This window comes from Bos javanicus, chromosome 27 (assembly GCF_032452875.1).
Source record: "Bos javanicus breed banteng chromosome 27, ARS-OSU_banteng_1.0, whole genome shotgun sequence".
In the NCBI taxonomy this organism is placed as follows: domain Eukaryota; kingdom Metazoa; phylum Chordata; class Mammalia; order Artiodactyla; family Bovidae; genus Bos; species Bos javanicus.
This window is the reverse complement of record NC_083894.1, coordinates 23,645,917-23,665,349: the sequence shown is the minus strand read 5'-3', so window position 1 is coordinate 23,665,349 and position 19,433 is coordinate 23,645,917. Positions and strand designations below refer to the sequence as shown.

General features: G+C 38.7%; 1 protein-coding gene across 3 annotated transcripts in view; it reads right to left on the bottom strand.

Moving 5' to 3' along the window:
- The window catches only part of DLC1 (DLC1 Rho GTPase activating protein), a 514,129-nt gene that overhangs the window by 198,783 nt on the left and 295,913 nt on the right, over positions 1–19,433 (bottom strand). For all 3 annotated transcript variants that reach the window (XM_061404350.1, XM_061404351.1, XM_061404346.1), the window contains exon 5: positions 15,289–15,322. In XM_061404350.1, the coding sequence (XP_061260334.1) occupies positions 15,289–15,322 (34 nt within the window). The remainder of the gene's footprint in view (positions 1–15,288; positions 15,323–19,433) is intronic.

The following is a 19,433-nucleotide window of genomic DNA, read 5'->3' as shown; positions in this document are numbered from 1 at the left end:
TTTAATAGAACTCAGATTTTTTTTCCTTTTAAAGACATTTTATTTTAAAAAATGTATCAACTGTCTCACTCTTTGATTATTTGTTTCTGTGCTTCCCTCTTCTGGTTTTATACTGTTAACTCTTATTATTTAATATCTGACATATATTAATCATATTCAGTGGAATAAGGGAACGTGAATATAGACTATAAAAATATGAAATTGTTGAGGGCAACAGCACTTGACTCAAATGAATTACAATGCAAATTAAAAACTGAATGGCATGGTCAGGATGACGTTAAGTGATTTTAAAAGGAGATGATTTATTTGGTCAAGGGGGAAAATACAATCAACCCATGAATCTCATAAATACAAGATATGATGGTTGAAGGTGACTGAAAATGGAGAAACATGTTCTATGGGCTAAAAGGTAATTATGAAGCAGTGATAGAGTTCTGTAGTCTAAAATGGCAGTGTAACTGAAAAACTGTAACTTTATTGAACATTCACTATATATGCAGTTCTTGCTAGATGTTTTAGAGTAAAATAAATCATAAACAGGAGATCAAAATATTCCATGGTTCTTCACGGTTGCTGCATATTACATATTTTGAACATGTATATGTTTATATTATACATAGATATGAAGCAGAAAATAGTGTTATAAGACAGGTAAAATAGATAATTGACTATTTTTGATACCAATTATATTCCATAGGGATTTGGAGAAGGATGTCTAATCATCTGAATGCAAAGAACTCATTCACGTTTGATGATGTTCAGTTGCTAAGTTGTGTCCGACTCTTTGCGACCCCATGAACTGCAGCACGCCAGGCTTCCCTGTCCTTCACTGTCTCCCAGAGTTTACTCAAACTCATGTCCATTGAGCCAGTGATGTCATCCAACCATCTCATCTTCTGTTTTCCCTTTTCCCGCCCTCAATCTTTCTCAGCATCAAGGTATTTTCTAATGAGTCAGTGCTTCATATCAGGCGGCCAAAACATTGGAGCTTCAGCTTCAGCATCAGTCCTTCCAATGAATATTCAGGGTTGATTTCCTTTAGGATTGACTGGTTTGATCTCCTTGCTGTCCAACTAAAAGCCTGAGATGTGAGGACACAGAGATACCCTGCAGATGAAGGGTGGGGACCTCCTGAGAGTTGGAACTGATAGAAGCAGTTTCCTTTTCCATCTTTTTCTCTAGTTTGCATCATCTCTACTCTTCTTTTTTAGGTCAGTTGCCCCTTTACCCTACTCCTCTCTGCAGAATCATGTTTCCTCTGTGACTCCATCTAACAGTGGAGTCCAAAGCACCTGTTACAGGTTGACGGAGTTTCTCTGGCTCATAATATGAAGAAGGAGAGAGAAGGAAGAGAAGGAGGAGGAGAAGTGAAAGAGAGAGAGAAACAGGTCATCCACTGGTCACTCAATGTATTCTCTGGCCTTGAGTCACATGTGTCTCTCACCCCAGCCACCTGCCCCCAGTCCAATGGACTCTGGCCATAGGATAGGATGGGGGGAGGGAAGTCACAGTGTACACAGGCTGCCACTTCCCAGGGAAGAAGATAAGATGAGCAGTGACATCTGTCTGATTCAAAGGAAGAGCTCATCCAACAATACAGCAACTGAGGTTCTGGACAAAAAATAGCACTCAGGCAAATCCTTGAAGGAAGTGTATGATTTGGAGAGAAAACAATAGAAGAGTGTTTTGGGAACAGTAAACTTCAGGAGCAAAGGCATAAGAAGAGAAATAAGTAGACCACATAAACTATATGAACTATTAGACTTTTACTAACTTTGGTCATAATTTTATTAGAAGACTCAGACATGGGAGACGTACGTGGTGCTGTTAGGCAGGACAAGGTGGAGGGAGCATCAGCTTTGGAGCAGGAGAGAGTCAAGTTCTATGAGCTCAGGGTGCACTAAAGATGATATTGGGGAAGCGTCTCTTCTCAGAGACCGCGAGGTAAGTGCACAATAAATAACAGCTGTGGATAATGCATTTAGTAGTAGTATCTTTCCTTTGAGAACATGAAGAAATTCTGAAGGAGAGAAATGAAGTAATCACAATCAATGGCTTAGAGAAGAGAGTCTTTTTTTTTTTTTTTGCCTAAAGAGGAAGAGATAAAAATTAACAAATGTGGTGTGTGCAATATATTTTATGATCAATGAGTTGAAACATTTTTACACTAAAAGTATGTTAAATAAGCTCCTCTAAATGTGGTATATTCAAGCAATGCAATATTAACTTAGTACTAACAAGAAACAAGCTATTATATTATGAAAAGACATGGAGGAATCTTACATGCATAGTTGTAAGTGAAAGCAGTCAATGTGAAAAGCCTACATGTTGTACCACTGAAGCAGCACATAGAATAGCTTCCCTGTCTTAAAAATCCTCTGTGCTCCATCAGTTCATGCCTCCCTTTCCCCAACTCCTGGCAATTCCTGATCTTTTCAGATCAGTCGGTCAGTCGTGTCTGACTCTTTTCGACCCCATGAATCGCAGCACACCAGGCCTCTCTGTCCATCACCAGCTCCCAGAGTTCACCCAGACTCATGTCCATCGAGTCAGTGATGCCATCCAGCCATCTCATCCTCTGTCGTCCCCTTCTCCTCCTGCCCCCAATCCCTCCCAGCATCAGAGTCTTTTCCAATGAGTCAACTCTTCCCATGAGGTGGCCAAAGTATTGGAGTTTCAGCTTTAGCATCATTCCTTCCAAAGAAATCCCAGGGCTGATCTCCTTCAGAATGGACTGGTTGGATCTCCTTGCAGTCCAAGGGACTCTCAAGAGTCTTCTCCAACACCACAGTTCAAAAGCATCAATTCTTTGGTGTTCAGCCTTCTTCACAGTCCAACTCTCACATCCATACACGACCACAGGAAAAACCATAGCCTTGACAAGACGGACCTTTGTTGGCAAAGTAATGTCTCTGCTTTTGAATATGCTGTCTAGGTTGGTCATAACTTTCCTTCCAAGGAGTAAGCGTCTTTTAATTTCATGGCTGCAGTCAGCATCTGCAGTGATTTTGGAGCCCAGAAAAATAAAGTCTGACACTGTTTCCACTCTTTCCCCATCTATTTCCCATGAAGTGATGGGACCGGATACCATGATCTTTGTTTTCTGAATGTTGAGCTTTAAGCCAACTTTTTCACTCTCCACTTTCACTTTCATCAAGAGGCTTTTGAGTTCCTCTTCACTTTCTGCCATAAGGGTGGTGTCATCTGCATATCTGGGATTATTGATATTTCTCCCGGCAATCTTAATTCCAGCTTGTGTTTCTTCCAGTCCAGCGTTTCTCATGATGTACTCTGCATATAAGTTAAATAAACAGGGTGACAATATACAGCCTTGACGTACTCCTTTTCCTATTTGGAACCAGTCTGTTGTTCCATGTCCAGTTCTAACTGTTGCTTCCTGACCTGCATACAAATTTCTCAAGAGGCAGATCAGGTGCTCTGATATTCCCATCTCTTTCAGAATTTTCCACAGTTTATTGTGATGCACACAGTCAAAGGCTTTGGCATAGTCAATAAAGCAGAAATAGATGTTTTTCTGGAACTCTCTTGCTTTTTCCATGATCCAGCGGATATTGGTAATTTGATCTCTGGTTCCTCTACCTTTTCTAAAACCAGTTTGAACATCAGGAATTTCACGGTTCACATATTGCTGAAAGTATACTTTAAAAGAATGTTATATAATTTGAACTGTACTTTCCACTCAGTTTTCCTATGAACTGAAAATTTCTTTAAAAAAATAAAGTCTATCAATTCAGTAACCCCTTCTTAGGTGCACAGCACCGTGCGAAGGATTCTTACAAAGCTGCTGCGGGCAGAACACGCAATGGACAATGGCAATCCACATATGATTAAGAATGAAAATGACCATAACAAGACTATATATGCTGTATCATTTCAAAAAGCATGAAATTAATATGAGCAGGAGTTGTCACAGAAGACTACAGTGAAGGTCGGACCCAAATGAGACCTTGGGGGATGGGGCAGTTAAATTTCTGGAAGGGAAACAGGAGGAACAAAGGTCAACTTATATAGAAGCAAATTCAGGAGAAAAGCAAGGTTGCTACCATGGTTACAGCGGAAGATGCAAGTCAGGGGAGGATGGGAGATAAGGTGGGAAAGGAAGGGTAAGGTCTGTCTGATTAAGGAAAAATTTGCTCCTCAGCCTTAGGAACTTTGGCATTTAGCCACTACCTGCAGCATAGTGGTTAAGAACACGCGCTCTAGCCTGTGTTGCTTGCTTTGAATCTTGCCTCGGCAGTAGTGTGACTTTGGTTATTTTAGGAAACCTCTCTGAGTCTCAGCTTCCTCATCTCCCTAATGTGGAAAACATTACGTCTACATTATATTATTGCTAGAGGATTAAATTAAGTCATATCAATAAAGTGCTTGGAAAAGTGCAGGCACAGAGTAAATGTTTGATATTGAGCCATTCAACCATTCATTCGACAGACATTAAGTCAAAAACCTCCTAAGAGGCTGGTGCTATACAGGTGCAGGGAAAATGTCTGCCTTTAAGGAAATAACAACACAGCAGGAAAAACGCTGGATAAATACATAGAAGACCAGAGATTAAAAAGGGTAGATAAAGAAGTGATGAAGTGTACCACATTGTTCTCCATTTATCTATTTCCTCAAATCCATAGAAACAACAGATTTAACATTTATTTTAAGGAGTTTATCACCAGGATTAACATAATGTTGTAGGTCAATATACTGCAAAAACAAACTCATAGAAAAAGAGATCAGGTTTGTTATTACCAGTGGTAGAGAGGGGGAATTGGATGGAGGTCAAAAGGTTCAAACTTCCAATTATAAAATAAGCAATACTAGGGATGTGACAGAGAAGGCAATGGCATCCCACTCCAGTACTCTTGCCTGGAAAATCCCATGAACGGAGGAGCTTGGTGGGCTGCAATCCATGGGGTCGCTAAGAGTCAGACACGACTTCACTTTCACTTCTCACTTTCATGCATTGGAGAAGGAAATGGCAGCCCACTCCAGTGTTCTTGCTTGGAGAATCCCAGGGATGGGGGAGGCTGGTGGGCTGCCATCTATGGGGTCGCACAGAGTCGGACACGACTGAAGCAACTTAGCAGCAGCAGCAGCAGCAGGAATGTGATGTACAACATGAGAAATATAATTAACACTCAGTGGTGCTCAGCTGCTTCAGTCATATCTGACTCTGCGACCCTATGGGCCACAGCCTGCCAGGCTCCTCTGTCCATGGGATTCTCCAGGCAAGAATACTGGAGTGGATGGCCCTTCCCTTCTCCAGGGGATCTTCCTGACCCAGGGCTCAAGCCCACATCTCTTATGTCTCCTGCATTGTCAGGCAAGTTCGTTACCTCTAGCATCACTGCTGTATGTTATACAGGAAAGTTGTTAAGAGTGTAAATCTTAAGAGTTCTCATCACAAGAAAAAAAGTTTTTCCTATTTATTTTGTATCTTTATGAGAGGATGGATATTCACGGAACTTCTTGTGGTAATCATTTCATGATATATCTATGTCAAATCATTATGCTGTATACCTTAAACTTACACAGTGCTGTCTGTCAATTAAATCTCAAGAAAACTGAGAGGGAAAAAAAGCAGTTTATAACATTAGCAGTTGGGAATCGCTGGAATATGTTTTCTGGGGAAGCACAATGGTTAGAAAAATTAAGACAAAAAGCAAAACCCCAGTTTGGTGGGCAAGTGAGGGCTCTTGATGACCATTTTGCTTAAACATCACTCATAGAATTCTAGAAGATCATTTCTATATGATAACAGTAGTCAGGGCAAAATAGTTCCTTCTAGTCATGAACCACTCTCCTGAAATGGCCAAACTGGTACTCTGGACAGCCAGCACATAACAATATGAGCACCAGCCTTTTCTTGGGTATTGGTTACTTTATTATGATTGTAAATTACTGTCTTAGATGTCCCACTTAGATAAGCCATATCTCAAAATCATACTTTAATTATAAAACAGAAATACTTATGGATCTATCTGGAAGAGACACTGATCTCAATCCTTTGCCTATAGAAACACAAACCAAAGTCCTTAAAACCAATGGAAGATCAAGAAGAGAAGAAAAATATGATCATACCAGCAGAATTTTTAGTCATTCCATACTCATGTCAAAGTAATACCTCTTATATGTACCTTTCCAGGGTAAGTGGCACCTTTCGAAAGAAATTAGAATAATACACACAGTTATCTTGTGGGCACATATTTGTGTGTATATTCAAACTATTAATAAGAGTAACTGAACTGCAAACTGAGGACTCTATAAAGGTAAATATTTGAAGGAATCAGATGATCAGATATGATTTTCAAACTAAATGCAAGCTGTATTGCTTTGTAAATAAAACTGATAGAAGGAGGCCTTTTCATAAACTGTCTTTCTTCAGTTCAGTTCAGTTCAGTCGCTTAGTCGTGTCCAACTCTTTGCAACCCCATGAATCGCAGCACGCCATGCCTCCCTGTCCATCACCAACTCCCAGAGTTCACCCAGACTCACATGCATCGAGTCAGTGATGCCATCCAGCCATCTCATCCTCTGTCGTCTCCTTCTCCTCCTGCCCTCAATCCCTCCCAGCATCAGAGTCTTTTCCAATGAGTCAACTCTTCGCATGAGGTGGCCAAAGTTTCAGCTTTAGCATCATTCCTTCCAAAGAAATCCCAGGGCTGATCTCCTTCAGAATGGACTGGTTGGATCTCCTTGCAGTCCAAGGGACTCTAAAGAGTCTTCAACACCACAGTTCAAAAGCATCAATTCTTCGGCGCTCAGCCTTCTTCATAGTCCAACTCTCACATCCATACATGACCACAGGAAAAACCATAGCCTTGACTAGACGAAACTTTGTTGGCAAAGTAATGTCTCTGCTTTTGAATATGCTATCTAGGTTGGTCATAACTTTCCCTCCTAGGAGTAAGCGTCTTTTAATTTCATGGCTGCAGTCACCATCTGCAGTGATTTTGGAGCCCCAAAAAATAAAGTCTGACACTGTTTCCACTCTTTCCCCATCTATTTCCCATGAAATGATGGGACCAGATGCCATGATCTTAGTTTTCTGAATGTTGAGCATTAAGCCAACTTTCACTTTCATCAAGAGGCTTTTTAGTTCCTCTTCACTTTCTGCCCTAAGGGTGGTGTCATTTGCATATCTGAGGTTATTGATATTTCTCCCGGCAATCTTGATTCCAGCTTGTGTTTCTTCCAGTCTAGCATTTCTCATGATGTACTGTGCATAGAAGTTAAATAAGCAGGGTGACAATATACAGCCTTGACGTACTCCTTTTCCTATTTGGAACCAGTCTGTTGTTCCATGTCCAGTTCTAACTGTTGCTTCCTGACTTGCATACAAATTTCTCAAGAGGCAAGTCAGGTGGTCTGGTATTCCCATCTCTTTCAGAATTTTCCACAGTTTATTGTGATCCACACAGTCTTTCTTCAGGGGAGATTAAAAATGACAAATGAACTTTCCTACTAATCAAAGCTCAATGTCAGTTAAAATATGGAAATGCAGAACTGCCTCATGAGCCTGTCCAGGTAGTTCATAGCCACCTCTTCAATGCTGACAGCCATTCTTTCAAGTGATAAAGTCAGAAAGCAAAATGTTCACAAGACTTTTTAAAGGAAGAATTTTCAAGCTTGTTAAATACTGTGAACAGCTATAGTCACTGATAGATCAGAGATGAACTAAATGCCAGTATGAGTTGTTCGGTAAATCACATAAATGGATTGATTTAAAACTGTTTCTTGAGCATCTGTTCTGTGCAAGATCATATACTGGGTGAGGGCTGACAAAGATGAAATGAAGGGTTTATGCCTTCATGGAGCTCACAGCCTGATGTGGAAGAGAATTCCTGAACAGCAATACATCATAGGAATCATTAAATACTGTAAAAAGATACCATTCCTTTTTGATACCTACTTCATGTGCAGGAAGCAATATTTGAATTGCTACTTGTTAAAAGAAAAATTTTCATGCCCTTGTATTGCTTGTAATATAATTGAGAAGAAAAGGAAATATGTGTGCTTGGTTCTGGTGATAAGTAGCTTTGTTTTACCTGCTGCTGCTGCTGCTGCTAAGTCGCATCAGTCGTGTCCAACTCTGTGTGACCCCAGAGACGGCAGCCCACCAGGCTCCCCGTCCCTGGGATTCTCCAGGCAAGAACACTGGAGTGGGTTGCCATTTCCTTCTCCAATAAATGGAATACCAATAGAACATTAAGAAACAGATTTAGAAAATTATCTGTACTGGAAAATATCCTATGAATTCAAGATCTTTCGCATTTAAGAATAACTTACTTATATTTTTCACGAATTCCTTGATACCTGAAAGCTAATGTGTTTTCTCTCAACAGCCCAGTCAACCACAGCCAACTTTTTCATGGATTAGTTTACATTAGGTTTCAGAAACACTGAGAGGTTATTTGTGGGCATACCCTAAATTCCTTTCTCATAAAAAATCAGGCAAACAGAGACTATAATACTAAGAAAAGTAAAATAAGTGAGTATTTATAAGCCATTAGTAAAAATCTAATGAAATTCATTTTCTGAGAGTGAAAGGAAATAAAGAATTTGGAATGTTGGCCAAAGGCCAGTTTAGCCTGATAAAGACAATTTTCAGATCCTGTTTAACCCTGTGAAACAGCTGGGGGTCTTTGCAGTACAGAAAGTGTTTCACCTAGGATAAAATGATAAGATTCTACATTTGGCTTTGGGAGTACTGTATTTGAAGATTTTAAAAATATCTCATTTATCCATTCATTTACCAAATATAGGGCAACTACAATAATGCCAGGCATTGGAAACACAGAGCTGAACGAAACAAAATTCCATCTTGCAAGATGCTTAGAGTCTAATGAGTGAGACAGCCCTAAAACTGACCTGATCTGTACTAAAATGGAGACACAGAATGGGGCACAGTCTTTCAAAGAAGAATGCTGAAATCGAGCAGGCCTAGTTTTGTCTGTCAAATCTTTTTGGATCTATCGATATTGGAACATGACTCAGAGTGGAATCTTACATTGCATGGGTAGGTCTCTGAATTAAAGAAATGATAATAAGACTGGAAAAGGAGGAATATCTTTGCGTTTCAGTTTTTCTCTTTTTGTTATCATCATTTTCCTTCTCAGTGGTCAAAGGCAGCCAAGAAAATTAATACCAAAAGGCACCATGTCTGGGCTTTGTTATTTACTATATTTACAAGGAGCTTGTAATGAAATTGTGAAAACCTCGTTTTCCCCTCTTACACGTGTCACAAAGAAGTGCTTGATTTCTATGTTCTGTGTTACCACAACACAAAGTTTGGAGAGACTGAATCTGTTATATGCCTCCAAAAGCTATCTTTCACAAGTGTTTCAGGCTATACTCATTAATTATCTTGATTTTTAACATTTTCTGATCAACAAAATAACCTAGAGACAGGCAAACAAACATCCAAAGAAAAATGACCAATGAATGTAACTAAAGTTCGATTCTGAATCATCTTTCTCAATGGCGCCCTTTGCACATTTGTATGGAATAGATCCCCAAATAACATCCTTAATTAATTACCTAGTTGAGATACTTGGCAGTTGTGTGGGTAGCAGGCATCAAGAAAGGAGTTGAGGTGAGGAGTCAAAATGTTTTGGAACCATATTAACTGTAAAGATTGAAGCCGAAGCATTTTTGTAATTACAATTAATTGGTTAACAGGTATTTACAGAGCACCTACTATATGCTAAGAGCTGTTTTAATTACAGAGCACACAAAGATGATATTCCTAATCTAGAAACACTCATAGCCTAGAGAAGAGATCATACAGAAAAGCAAGATGACAAAACAGTAATTGAAAACACAGAGTTTTCTAGGAGCACAGAAAAGTCCAGGACTAACCCTGCCTTGGAAATAATTCATGAAGGAGGTGTTATTGTTGGATAAGTAGAATTTTCAAGACAAAAAATGCAAAAAAATTAAGAAGTGTTATTTTTGGCTCATGATTTTGGTATATTTTTTATGGGTTGCTCTGCAGCCTAACAAAATTTGTGTTATATGATTTAACTTTAGAATGAGAGATTTCATATTATTCCCTATGACTACTTTTCAAATATGCTTAGAGAGTCACATTTTGCTGACTAAAAACCAATGGTAATTGTCTAATTTTCATGCCTTTGGGCGATGGAGGACACGTTCTAAATAGTAAGGATGGATATTTTTCTCCCCCATGTGATTAAATGAAACTCTATTCATTTATGATAAAGAAAAACATGGTCCATCTCTTCTCTTTTTCCTGAATAAGTAATTTCTCTTTTTCTCCCTCTATCTCCACCTATCATCTGTATTTTTAAAAAGGCAGTTGCATGATCTACATAGAAGTAGAAGGATCAAAGTTAAAATGGGTTCTGTGGCTGTATATTATGGCTGAAGTTGGACAAACCAACCAACCAACACACACAAAGGAACAGAAAGAAGAGAAAATATTGGTGGGTTTATCAGTGAAACCCCTAGCAGGAAACAGATGGCAACCTGGGTAAATTGAGCAGAGTTTAATAACAGAACTATTGATAAAGGTGTAGGGGAACCACGAGGCCAGAGGAGAGAATGATTTAAAGAACCTGGGAATTTGGGTGGAAAATGCCAGCTGTGATTCCTCGGGAGGCAGATGGGGGAATAAACGACCCAACCTCACAGCCCTATTGTCCTTCCAACCATTGTTCTCCTGTCGAGGCTCCTCACTGGTGCAACAAGAACACAGAAGAGAGCAGCCCAAGCTTTTGCCCACCCTGGTCCACCTCCAGATCACAAAACTGGGGAGAAGGAGGGTGGAGGGTGAACTCGAGGGGTGACATGGGCATATCCAGTGCAATACACAGCATCCAGATTACAAACGGCCAATGACGTCAAGCAGGAAAGTTTGATCTTATCGTGCAATCAGTAAGGAGGTTAACAAAAAGCTGAAGTAGGAATCGATATGATCAGGTGATGCTTTTCAAAGATAATTTTGGTGACAGTGTAGAGAGTGAACTGATGTAATGTTAAGTTAAGGCAGGGAAACCAGTTCTGGATGCTGTTTCCAAAGCCCAGCGCAAAGTGGAGGGCTGCTTTAAGACAATGGCAGGGAGAACTGACGTGGGATGATAGGATGGCAGCATTGACTGGACCATATGCAGGAGGCGAGGGACGGAGAGTGGGACTGAGTAGACAGGATCCAATTACCCCAGCATCTAGGACATACGTTTCTCAGGGAGCAATCTTTTGTGAAAAATCAAAGATTATCTATTCACTTGAGAGAATTTCACATTAATAGAGCTAAGAATTTCTAAAGAGATTTTAAAATATAGACAAGTCTGCCTACACTGTGATAATCTCTGTCTGAATGAACTGACTCAAAGTAAGTGATCTCTTTCTTCCACATGGACAGCTGCTCAGCTGTGTTAATTGGTGCCCTGAGGAAGTGTGCAAGAAGTCTGAGCAGACACGGACAGGAGTAACATAGCTAGAGTCTCTCCGGCTTTCACACGTGGTGGTTATAAGCACAACTCATTATCACAAGACACAGCTATCATTTTTTAGAGCCTACTTTGTGCCAAGCATTGTAGCCTTACAATTACAATATGGCAGTTTCTTTATTTATTCTCTAGAAATGGGAAAATGAAGAGGTTAAGTAACTTGCTCAAGGCTACACGGACAGGAAGCAGATGTGCTGGAAAATATACCAGTGGCTTTGGGCTCACTCTTTACAGATTCTGGTGGCATAAAGGAAGCTAACTGAAATTATTCTGTGTTGGATACAATTACACATACTAATACTTGTGCGATTAATTCTGATTTTTTAAAACAAAATATATTGGACTCTCAAGATCTGGAGAATGCACATTCCAATATAGAATTTCTTGAAAACAGTATTTTTATTTGATTCTTTTCTTGGGAGGCTTTCTGAATAACTTGGGTTAAGAATTTTTCTTTGAGAAGAGGAAAAGGAGGATGCTGGCCCAATGCAATATTCTCCTCTAGAGTCTGAGTTCCTTCTGGGCGAGGACCATGTCTTGTTTGTAACAGCTTCCTTGATAAAACCTAATACGACGCTTAGTGCATGTTGCTTTTCAATACATATTTGTGGAGTAAATGGACCAATGGGATGCTGTTTAACAACTGCAGTCTTCCTTTGCAGGGCTTTGTCATCCCAAGATGGCAGAGAAGCAGCAGAATGATTCCATTGGGCTCAATTCATGTAGCAACACAGATCAGAAGAGAAGACAGCTACTTAGACCCCACACTGGGGCAACCACACAACTGCAACTTAAGAATTATTAATAGCATGCTCCCCAAATGATTTTGTTTAGAGCTTCATAAAGCCTGGTGGAGCTGGTTCCAGTTGGCTTGGACGAGAGGTCACACAGATTAAAATAGACTTTCTTAATAAGAAACAATAGGCTACATTCATTTAGCCAAACAAAAAAAAAATGACAGGCCTTAGGGGTGGGAATGAAGCTTAATCCTATTTAAAGGCTCAATTAACCCCTAGAAGATTGAGTAGGTCCTCTGCCTTTCCTGTCATTCCTCTGTCTAGCAGAGCTTAAAAACAAAGATTCATAAAAAGGAATAAAGATATTCATATCTGTACATAAAACACTCAAAGTATTTTAAATATGGCATAATAAATTTTAGAAATTTAGGAAACTGATTAGACTTTCATAGTCCTTTAAAACCTTTTGAAATGAATCATACTCTCTTTTGAATTGGCAAATCTGTTGCCAACTGAATAAAATATTCAAACATAAGCCTCTATCTTAACATTTAAATTCATTGATTAAAAAAACATTTCTTTCTTGTATTTATGTTCTCAAACAAAATTGTATTTCCTCCTTCTTGTATTTCCAATTATATTTCCTTATAATGTACTGTACATTCTCAAGAAATCTAAATTAGAATCCATTCTGGAGTGAATTTCAATCCTTCTAATGTTTTAATGCACAGAAGCCATGTTCTGCTCAAATCAGCCCATCCTGGGTTAAACGTTTGAGATAGGGCATCCGGGGGCCCGCTTAGGTCACACATACGAAAGGTCAGTGCATCTGACCTTTCACAAATCATCTGTAAATGAAACTTATCAACTTTAAAAATTTCTGCCCCAGCAGTGTAAAAATGACCCAAAGAGATAATTAAATAGTGACACTTAATTTCATGTTTTTTGTTGTTGTTGTCATTATTGTTGAGGAGAAAAACATCTGGGACTGTGGCTTTTAAAAAGTGTTGTGTGCATTATATGTATGTTCCCTGTTTAATTAGCTCTTTGTTTTAATAAAAATGTCTTTAAGAGGAGCTTGATAACTGAGGTGCTTCTCCCTAGCACACTGACGTCACTTAGGCAGAAAAAGTCTTCACCTCTTCAGTCTCTCAAGCAATGGCATTTCCAGCCTTTCTCCCCCTGCCCCTCCAGCCAAGAATTCCTATCCTAATTTTCTCCTTGGGGTATGGAAGAATGTGCTGATTTTCTGGAATAAGATGACAACTTTGCTCTGTTACATCCTTTGTTTAAATTGTAGCCAATCCTGCAAATTACAGAGAATGTCACAGCACAAGATAAAGCACAGCTTTGGCTAAGTTCCTTTTTCTTTGTGATGCAAATGCGCTCTTCACCATTTATGTTTTGTTCTAAGGAGATAGCTAATATGTCAATTATTGAAGATATAAGAGCTTGGTAACGGTAATTTGAATCTGTTTAGTATATAGCATTAGTCCAGCGCATGATACCAACGCATGATAAACTGAGCAGTTTTTCTCTTGAACTGACACAAGATACCAGTTCCACGTTTTTCTTTTATTTGGAAGGCTTACCTTTCAACATATTAGACAGAAGAGGCTAGACACAGCCTAAACAGAAGAGAACACTTTAGCTCTCGGAAGGACATAAACTATGAAAACTCGTGTGTGAAAACTATCTGGCAGCAAAAATTGAGTCACTGAACTTGACACATCCCCCATAAAACAATCTTATCAGAACAACTCTATCGCATTAGTGTAAAGTCACTTGAAGTCATGACATCTTTTAGATGATTCTATAAACTTTTAATTTGGCTTTTAAAAATTACACACATCAAAGAGCTAAGTGATGTGCTTCAAGCTTGGTAAAGCACCTTTAATCTGTTTTTTAAAAACAGATTTAAAAATTTTTTTTTTAAATTTTACACAGAAAACGTTAAGACCATACTGAGGATGATCAACAGATTGTTAAAAAGCATACCATTCCACCAATCTGAGTCTAATTTTTTTCATATTTCTGCATTTCTCATTAATCCTCATCTACTTCCCACAGTACTGTTGAACAGTTATAATTATAGCACAGAGCACAAAGATATATTATCATTTTTTTCTAATGAACTATCCATATCGCTACACAATTGTATTTTTGATGGCATGACATAATCTTTAAACAAGCACAACTTTTTCTAGGACTACTAAACGAGCTACTAAGATTTTTATTTTTTTAAATTTAATTTAATTTTTAAACTTTACATAATTGTATTAGTTTTGCCAAATATCAAAATGAATCCGCCACCGGTATACCTGTGTTCCCCATCCTGAACCCTCCTCCCTCCTCCCTCCCCATACCATCCCTCTGGGTCGTCCCAGTGCTCTAGCCCCAAGCATCCAGCATCGTGCATCGAACCTCTTGGTCCCTCAGTAGCCTCAAGGGACTGGTTCTGGGACTCCCTGTGGGCACCAAAGTCCACGAATGCTCAAGTCTCTTACATAAAATGTCCCAGTACTTATACACAATCCACACACATCCTCCTACATCCTTTAAGTTCCTTCTGGATTAGCTATAATAACTAACACAAAGTAAATGCTATGTAAATAGTTGCCTTTGTGGCAAATTTCAGTTTTTCTCTTTTGGATCTTTCTAGAAATCTTTGCTTTTTCAAATATTTTTGACCCAGATTGATTGAGTCCATGGATGCAGAACCCATGGATCCAAAGGGCTGACTGTATGAGCAACAGATCTCCAAAGACCATTCCTCAGTACACCGAACAACATCTAATTGTTTTTCTCAAGAAAAGAGTTGTGATCGCATTTACAATTAAGGCCACAAGAATTACACACCGTATTCTAACAAGATATAATGTTATGTTAGAAAACCATATTTTTTCATCGCATTTTGAACAAAACTTATTTTCCAGGAATTCAACCATAACTTTTGCCCAGAAACTGAGGAGATGTATGCATTTTAGATATTTAATGAAATGTCTACATGAAGATGGAATTTTATTCTACAATGGATAGGAGTGAAAACAAAACCAGTGTCAACTTACCAGCCTTTTCCTTCTCTGAGAGACCTGGAATCGCCTGAAAAAGAAGAAAAGCCAGAAATTGTGGTATCATTAGAAGGAAATAGCAAACAATATTATTAGGAACAAAATGATGCCCCATAAATGAAGCAAAAATTAAATAGGGCCTGACACTAGAGATATCAGAGAGGAGGAACTGAATAGACATTTTTTTTTCCCCAAAGAAGACATATAAATGGCAAACAAGCATATGAAAGGTGTTCAGCATCACTAGTCATCAGGGACATGCAAATCAAAGCCACAGTGAGACATCAACTCACACGTACAGAACGCCCATCGTCAAAAAGACGAGAGATGACTAGTACAGGTGAGGATGTGGAGAAAAGGGAACCCTTGTGCACTGACAGTGGGCATGTAATTCGGTACAACTATTATGGAAAGTAGAATGGAGGTGTCTCAAAAAGTTAAAAATACTTTATACTTTCCATATATATGATCCAACAATCTCATGTCTGGGTATATATGTCTAAAGAAAAGGAAAGAGGATATCAAAGAGGTATCTGCACTCCCAGCTGCACAGCAACATTATCCACAATGGCCAAGATACGGTAACAGCCTAAGTGCCTACTGATGGATGAATGGATAAAGAAGATGTGGTGTGCATGTGTGTGTGTGGTTGTGTGTGTGTGTAATATTATTCAGGCCTGAATAAGAAGGAAATCATACCATTTGCTATAACATGTGTTTTGACGTCATTATGCAAAGTGAAATAAAGACAAATACAACATGGTATTTTTAATATGTGGAATCTTTAAAAAAAAAAAAAAAACATGAAACAGAGAGAGTATAAAAGTGGTTGCCAGGGGCTGGTGGAGTGGGAGAAATAGGGAAGGATTAGTGAAAGGTATAAATGTTCAGCTATAAGATGAATAAGGTCTAAGGATTTAATGTAAAGCATGGGGATTACAGTTGATAGCTGTATTATATAATTAGTATTTTTTAAGAGAGTAGAATTCAAATGTTCTCACCAAAAAAAAGACAAATATGTAAGGTGATGGGTATATTAATTAATGAAAGAGGGAATCCTTCCACAATGTATGTGTTCTGTGCTTAGTCACTCAGTTGTGTCCGACTCTTTGTGAGCCCAAGGACTGTAGCCCACCAGGCTCCTCCGTCCATGGGATTTCCCAGGCAAGAATACTGGAGTGGGGTGCAATTTCTTCCTCCAGGGGATCTCTCAACCCAGGGATTGAAGCTGCATCTCCCGTGTCTCCTGCATTGCAGACGGATTCTTTACCCTCTGAGCCATCAGGGAAGCCCTTCACAATGTATACATCAATCAAATGAGGTATATGATCTGATTTCTATAATCACCAATCAAATGATGATTGATTTGATATATACATATCAAATCACTACAGTGCACACTTGAAATGTCTTAACATTTTATTTGACAACTATACTTCAATGAAGCTGAAAAGAAAAAGGAGAGCGAGCTGTGGTACTGTTGTAAAGTCACTAGATCCAGCTAAGCTCATTGTAAATTAGTCATGTAATTGTCTTCCTCTCTGAAGACAGACTCATCTCACCCTTAAAAGGTATTGCAATAAATGAAACTAAAAACACTTTGAATTTGGATCGAATTTTTTATAGTTCAATTTCTTTGTCCTATTTTGGGAGGCAAAGAATGTTAATTGTTTGGTCAGTATCTGGGCCTTTCAAGTCTCTGTCCAGTCCTCTCAAGGCTCAGATTCCTCCTTTATAAAAGGGGGATAAACACCTCGACTTCACAGGGCTGCTGAAAGCACCAGATGTAGTGGCTTCTGTAAAGCACATGAGGTCCTTAGGAAAAGACAGCCGCTCTATTTGCTACTTTGGGCACTGGTCCAATGAGCAAATTACTGAAATGAGAGGTTTAGAAGTTCAATTCCTAGTAACGATTATCTATCACTATTATTTAGAAACTAGAGTTCAGGATGAGATGTCTTCAACAGACTTTAAGGTACCTTAAAACAAACTAAGGAAGTGAGCTTATGATTGCCATTCACCTCAGTCACTCATGTATAAAATACAGTTAGCATGAGGGTATTAACTTTTATTGGAAAGCCTTTTATAAATCTATCTGGCCTACTGGGATTTCACGCTTTCTACTCCATAACTGCTGACCACACAAGATGTCTACAAGCATGTCTCTCTCCCCTTCTTTAGGGGACAAAGTCTTCAGAGTTGAGGGAAGGAAAATAGGCTCAAATGGGAAATTAATTTTGGTGCACATGTGTATGAGAGAGAGCGAGAGAGGGACAGAGGAAAGTTCATGTGCACCTCTCTTGCAGGTCAGCCTAAGAAAATAATATCAATCTCCATTTTTGGAAATCTCAAAGATCAAGACTCTTATTTTCTTTGTGAGATATTGATTATTGTCGAGAACCTCACCTTTGGAATTTACAGGATTTGGAGATTGATGCAGTTTTTCAAATAAGGGAAAAATCTATGGATAAAAAAATGGAGGATTTGTTTTGGCAAAGATTGATCTACAGTGAAAGCATATTTTGACTTAATCTTGATCTACCTTTAGTTGTTCACTTCTTGTTCTCTGGCTGTGAATGCTGACTCTGCAACCTGGCAAAGATGCAGCCCTGAGGAGAACATCGGGTTATTTTAAATGGCAGAGTGGAGGACCACGTCCAGACAGCAGGGCATCAGATGGACTGCATAGGCTTCCACCCCTGTCCTCAGCACCCTTTTATTTACAGCAAGATCATCTGATTTCTTCTTTGTTTCAAGAAGAATTTCTCTGATTCTGTCTTCCCTTGACAAGAAAGTCATCCTACAGCTTTGGCAATGTTTGTTTACTTCTTATGTCTCTATTTTGGGAAACATCTAAGAATGGAATTAAATCCATACTATATATTTTAAACCTAGCCTCAGATTTGTCCCCTGACTAAAGATAAGGGCTTTTAAAATTAAATTTTCTCTTTTGTTTCAAGCAAATAAACAACAAAACAAAATAGAAACCCTTTTGTTGACAAGGTTGTAAAGGGTGGTAAATAGGTAATTGGCTCAGCTGGTAAAGAATCTGCCTGCAATGCAGGAGACCCACGTTCGAACCCTGGTTTGGAAAGATCCCCTGGAGAAGGAAATAACTACCCACTCCAGTATTCTTGCGTAAAGAATCCCATGGACAGAGGGGCCTGGTGGGCTAAACTCCATGAGGTCGCATCGAGTCGGACACGATTGAGGGACTAACATTTTCACTTTCATGGAGAAGGTTCCTCAGAGTATGAAGAGCTAACACTTACTAGGTTCTCAGTATGTACAAGGTACAGTTTTAAGATTTTACCTGCATAAACTCACTCAATCCTTACACCAACTCCATGAAGTCTTAAAAAGCACAGTAAGTTTTGTGAGGTCACATTAATAGAATGGAAGCCAGGATACAACTACTCATATGCTGATCTTCGAGATCACTAATTTCAAAATGCTAATCAGAGTATTTTGAAACAAAGGAGAAGAAAGGTTTGCAGAGGTCCTATGTACAGATATTGACTTAGACCACAAAATACTTGTGCAGGATGTCTGTATGAAACATTTAAAAATTCTCTAAATAAGCTCTCTCTTCTTATGGCTAAAGTGTTTTAGACAAATTGAATGTCTTACTCCAATTCCAAGTTGATCAGTGACAGGCCTTCTCCATATTTTATTCTATTTGATTACAAAGTGTATAACCAAGCATGTGTAAGTAAATATTTCATAAAGATATTAGCCCTATCAAACAAAAATATTTTAGCCTCCAAAGAGCCAGAACCAATATGTCACGTAGACAGTGCCAGTTACTTTAGAATATCACCCCATGCTCTGCATGATTCTTTAAGTTACCAAAACTCACCTCCATTAAATAACAGCAATGGCTATATCAGCACATGGAGAAAGGAAAAGTCAAAGTTTAATGTATCCAACATTTAATACCTTTTCTTTTAAAGCATAATCACATAGTAATAACAGCTGGATATCCTTCAGCTGATTTATATTTGAATTTGAGGGAGAACCATCTCTTTAGAAAATGGTTTATGAATACATTGATTAGATTTGTGAAATTTTCTAGTGATGAAAGGCAATAAATTAAAAAAAATGCTGACACCTGGATTTCAATTAATTAAAGCTATTTGTTG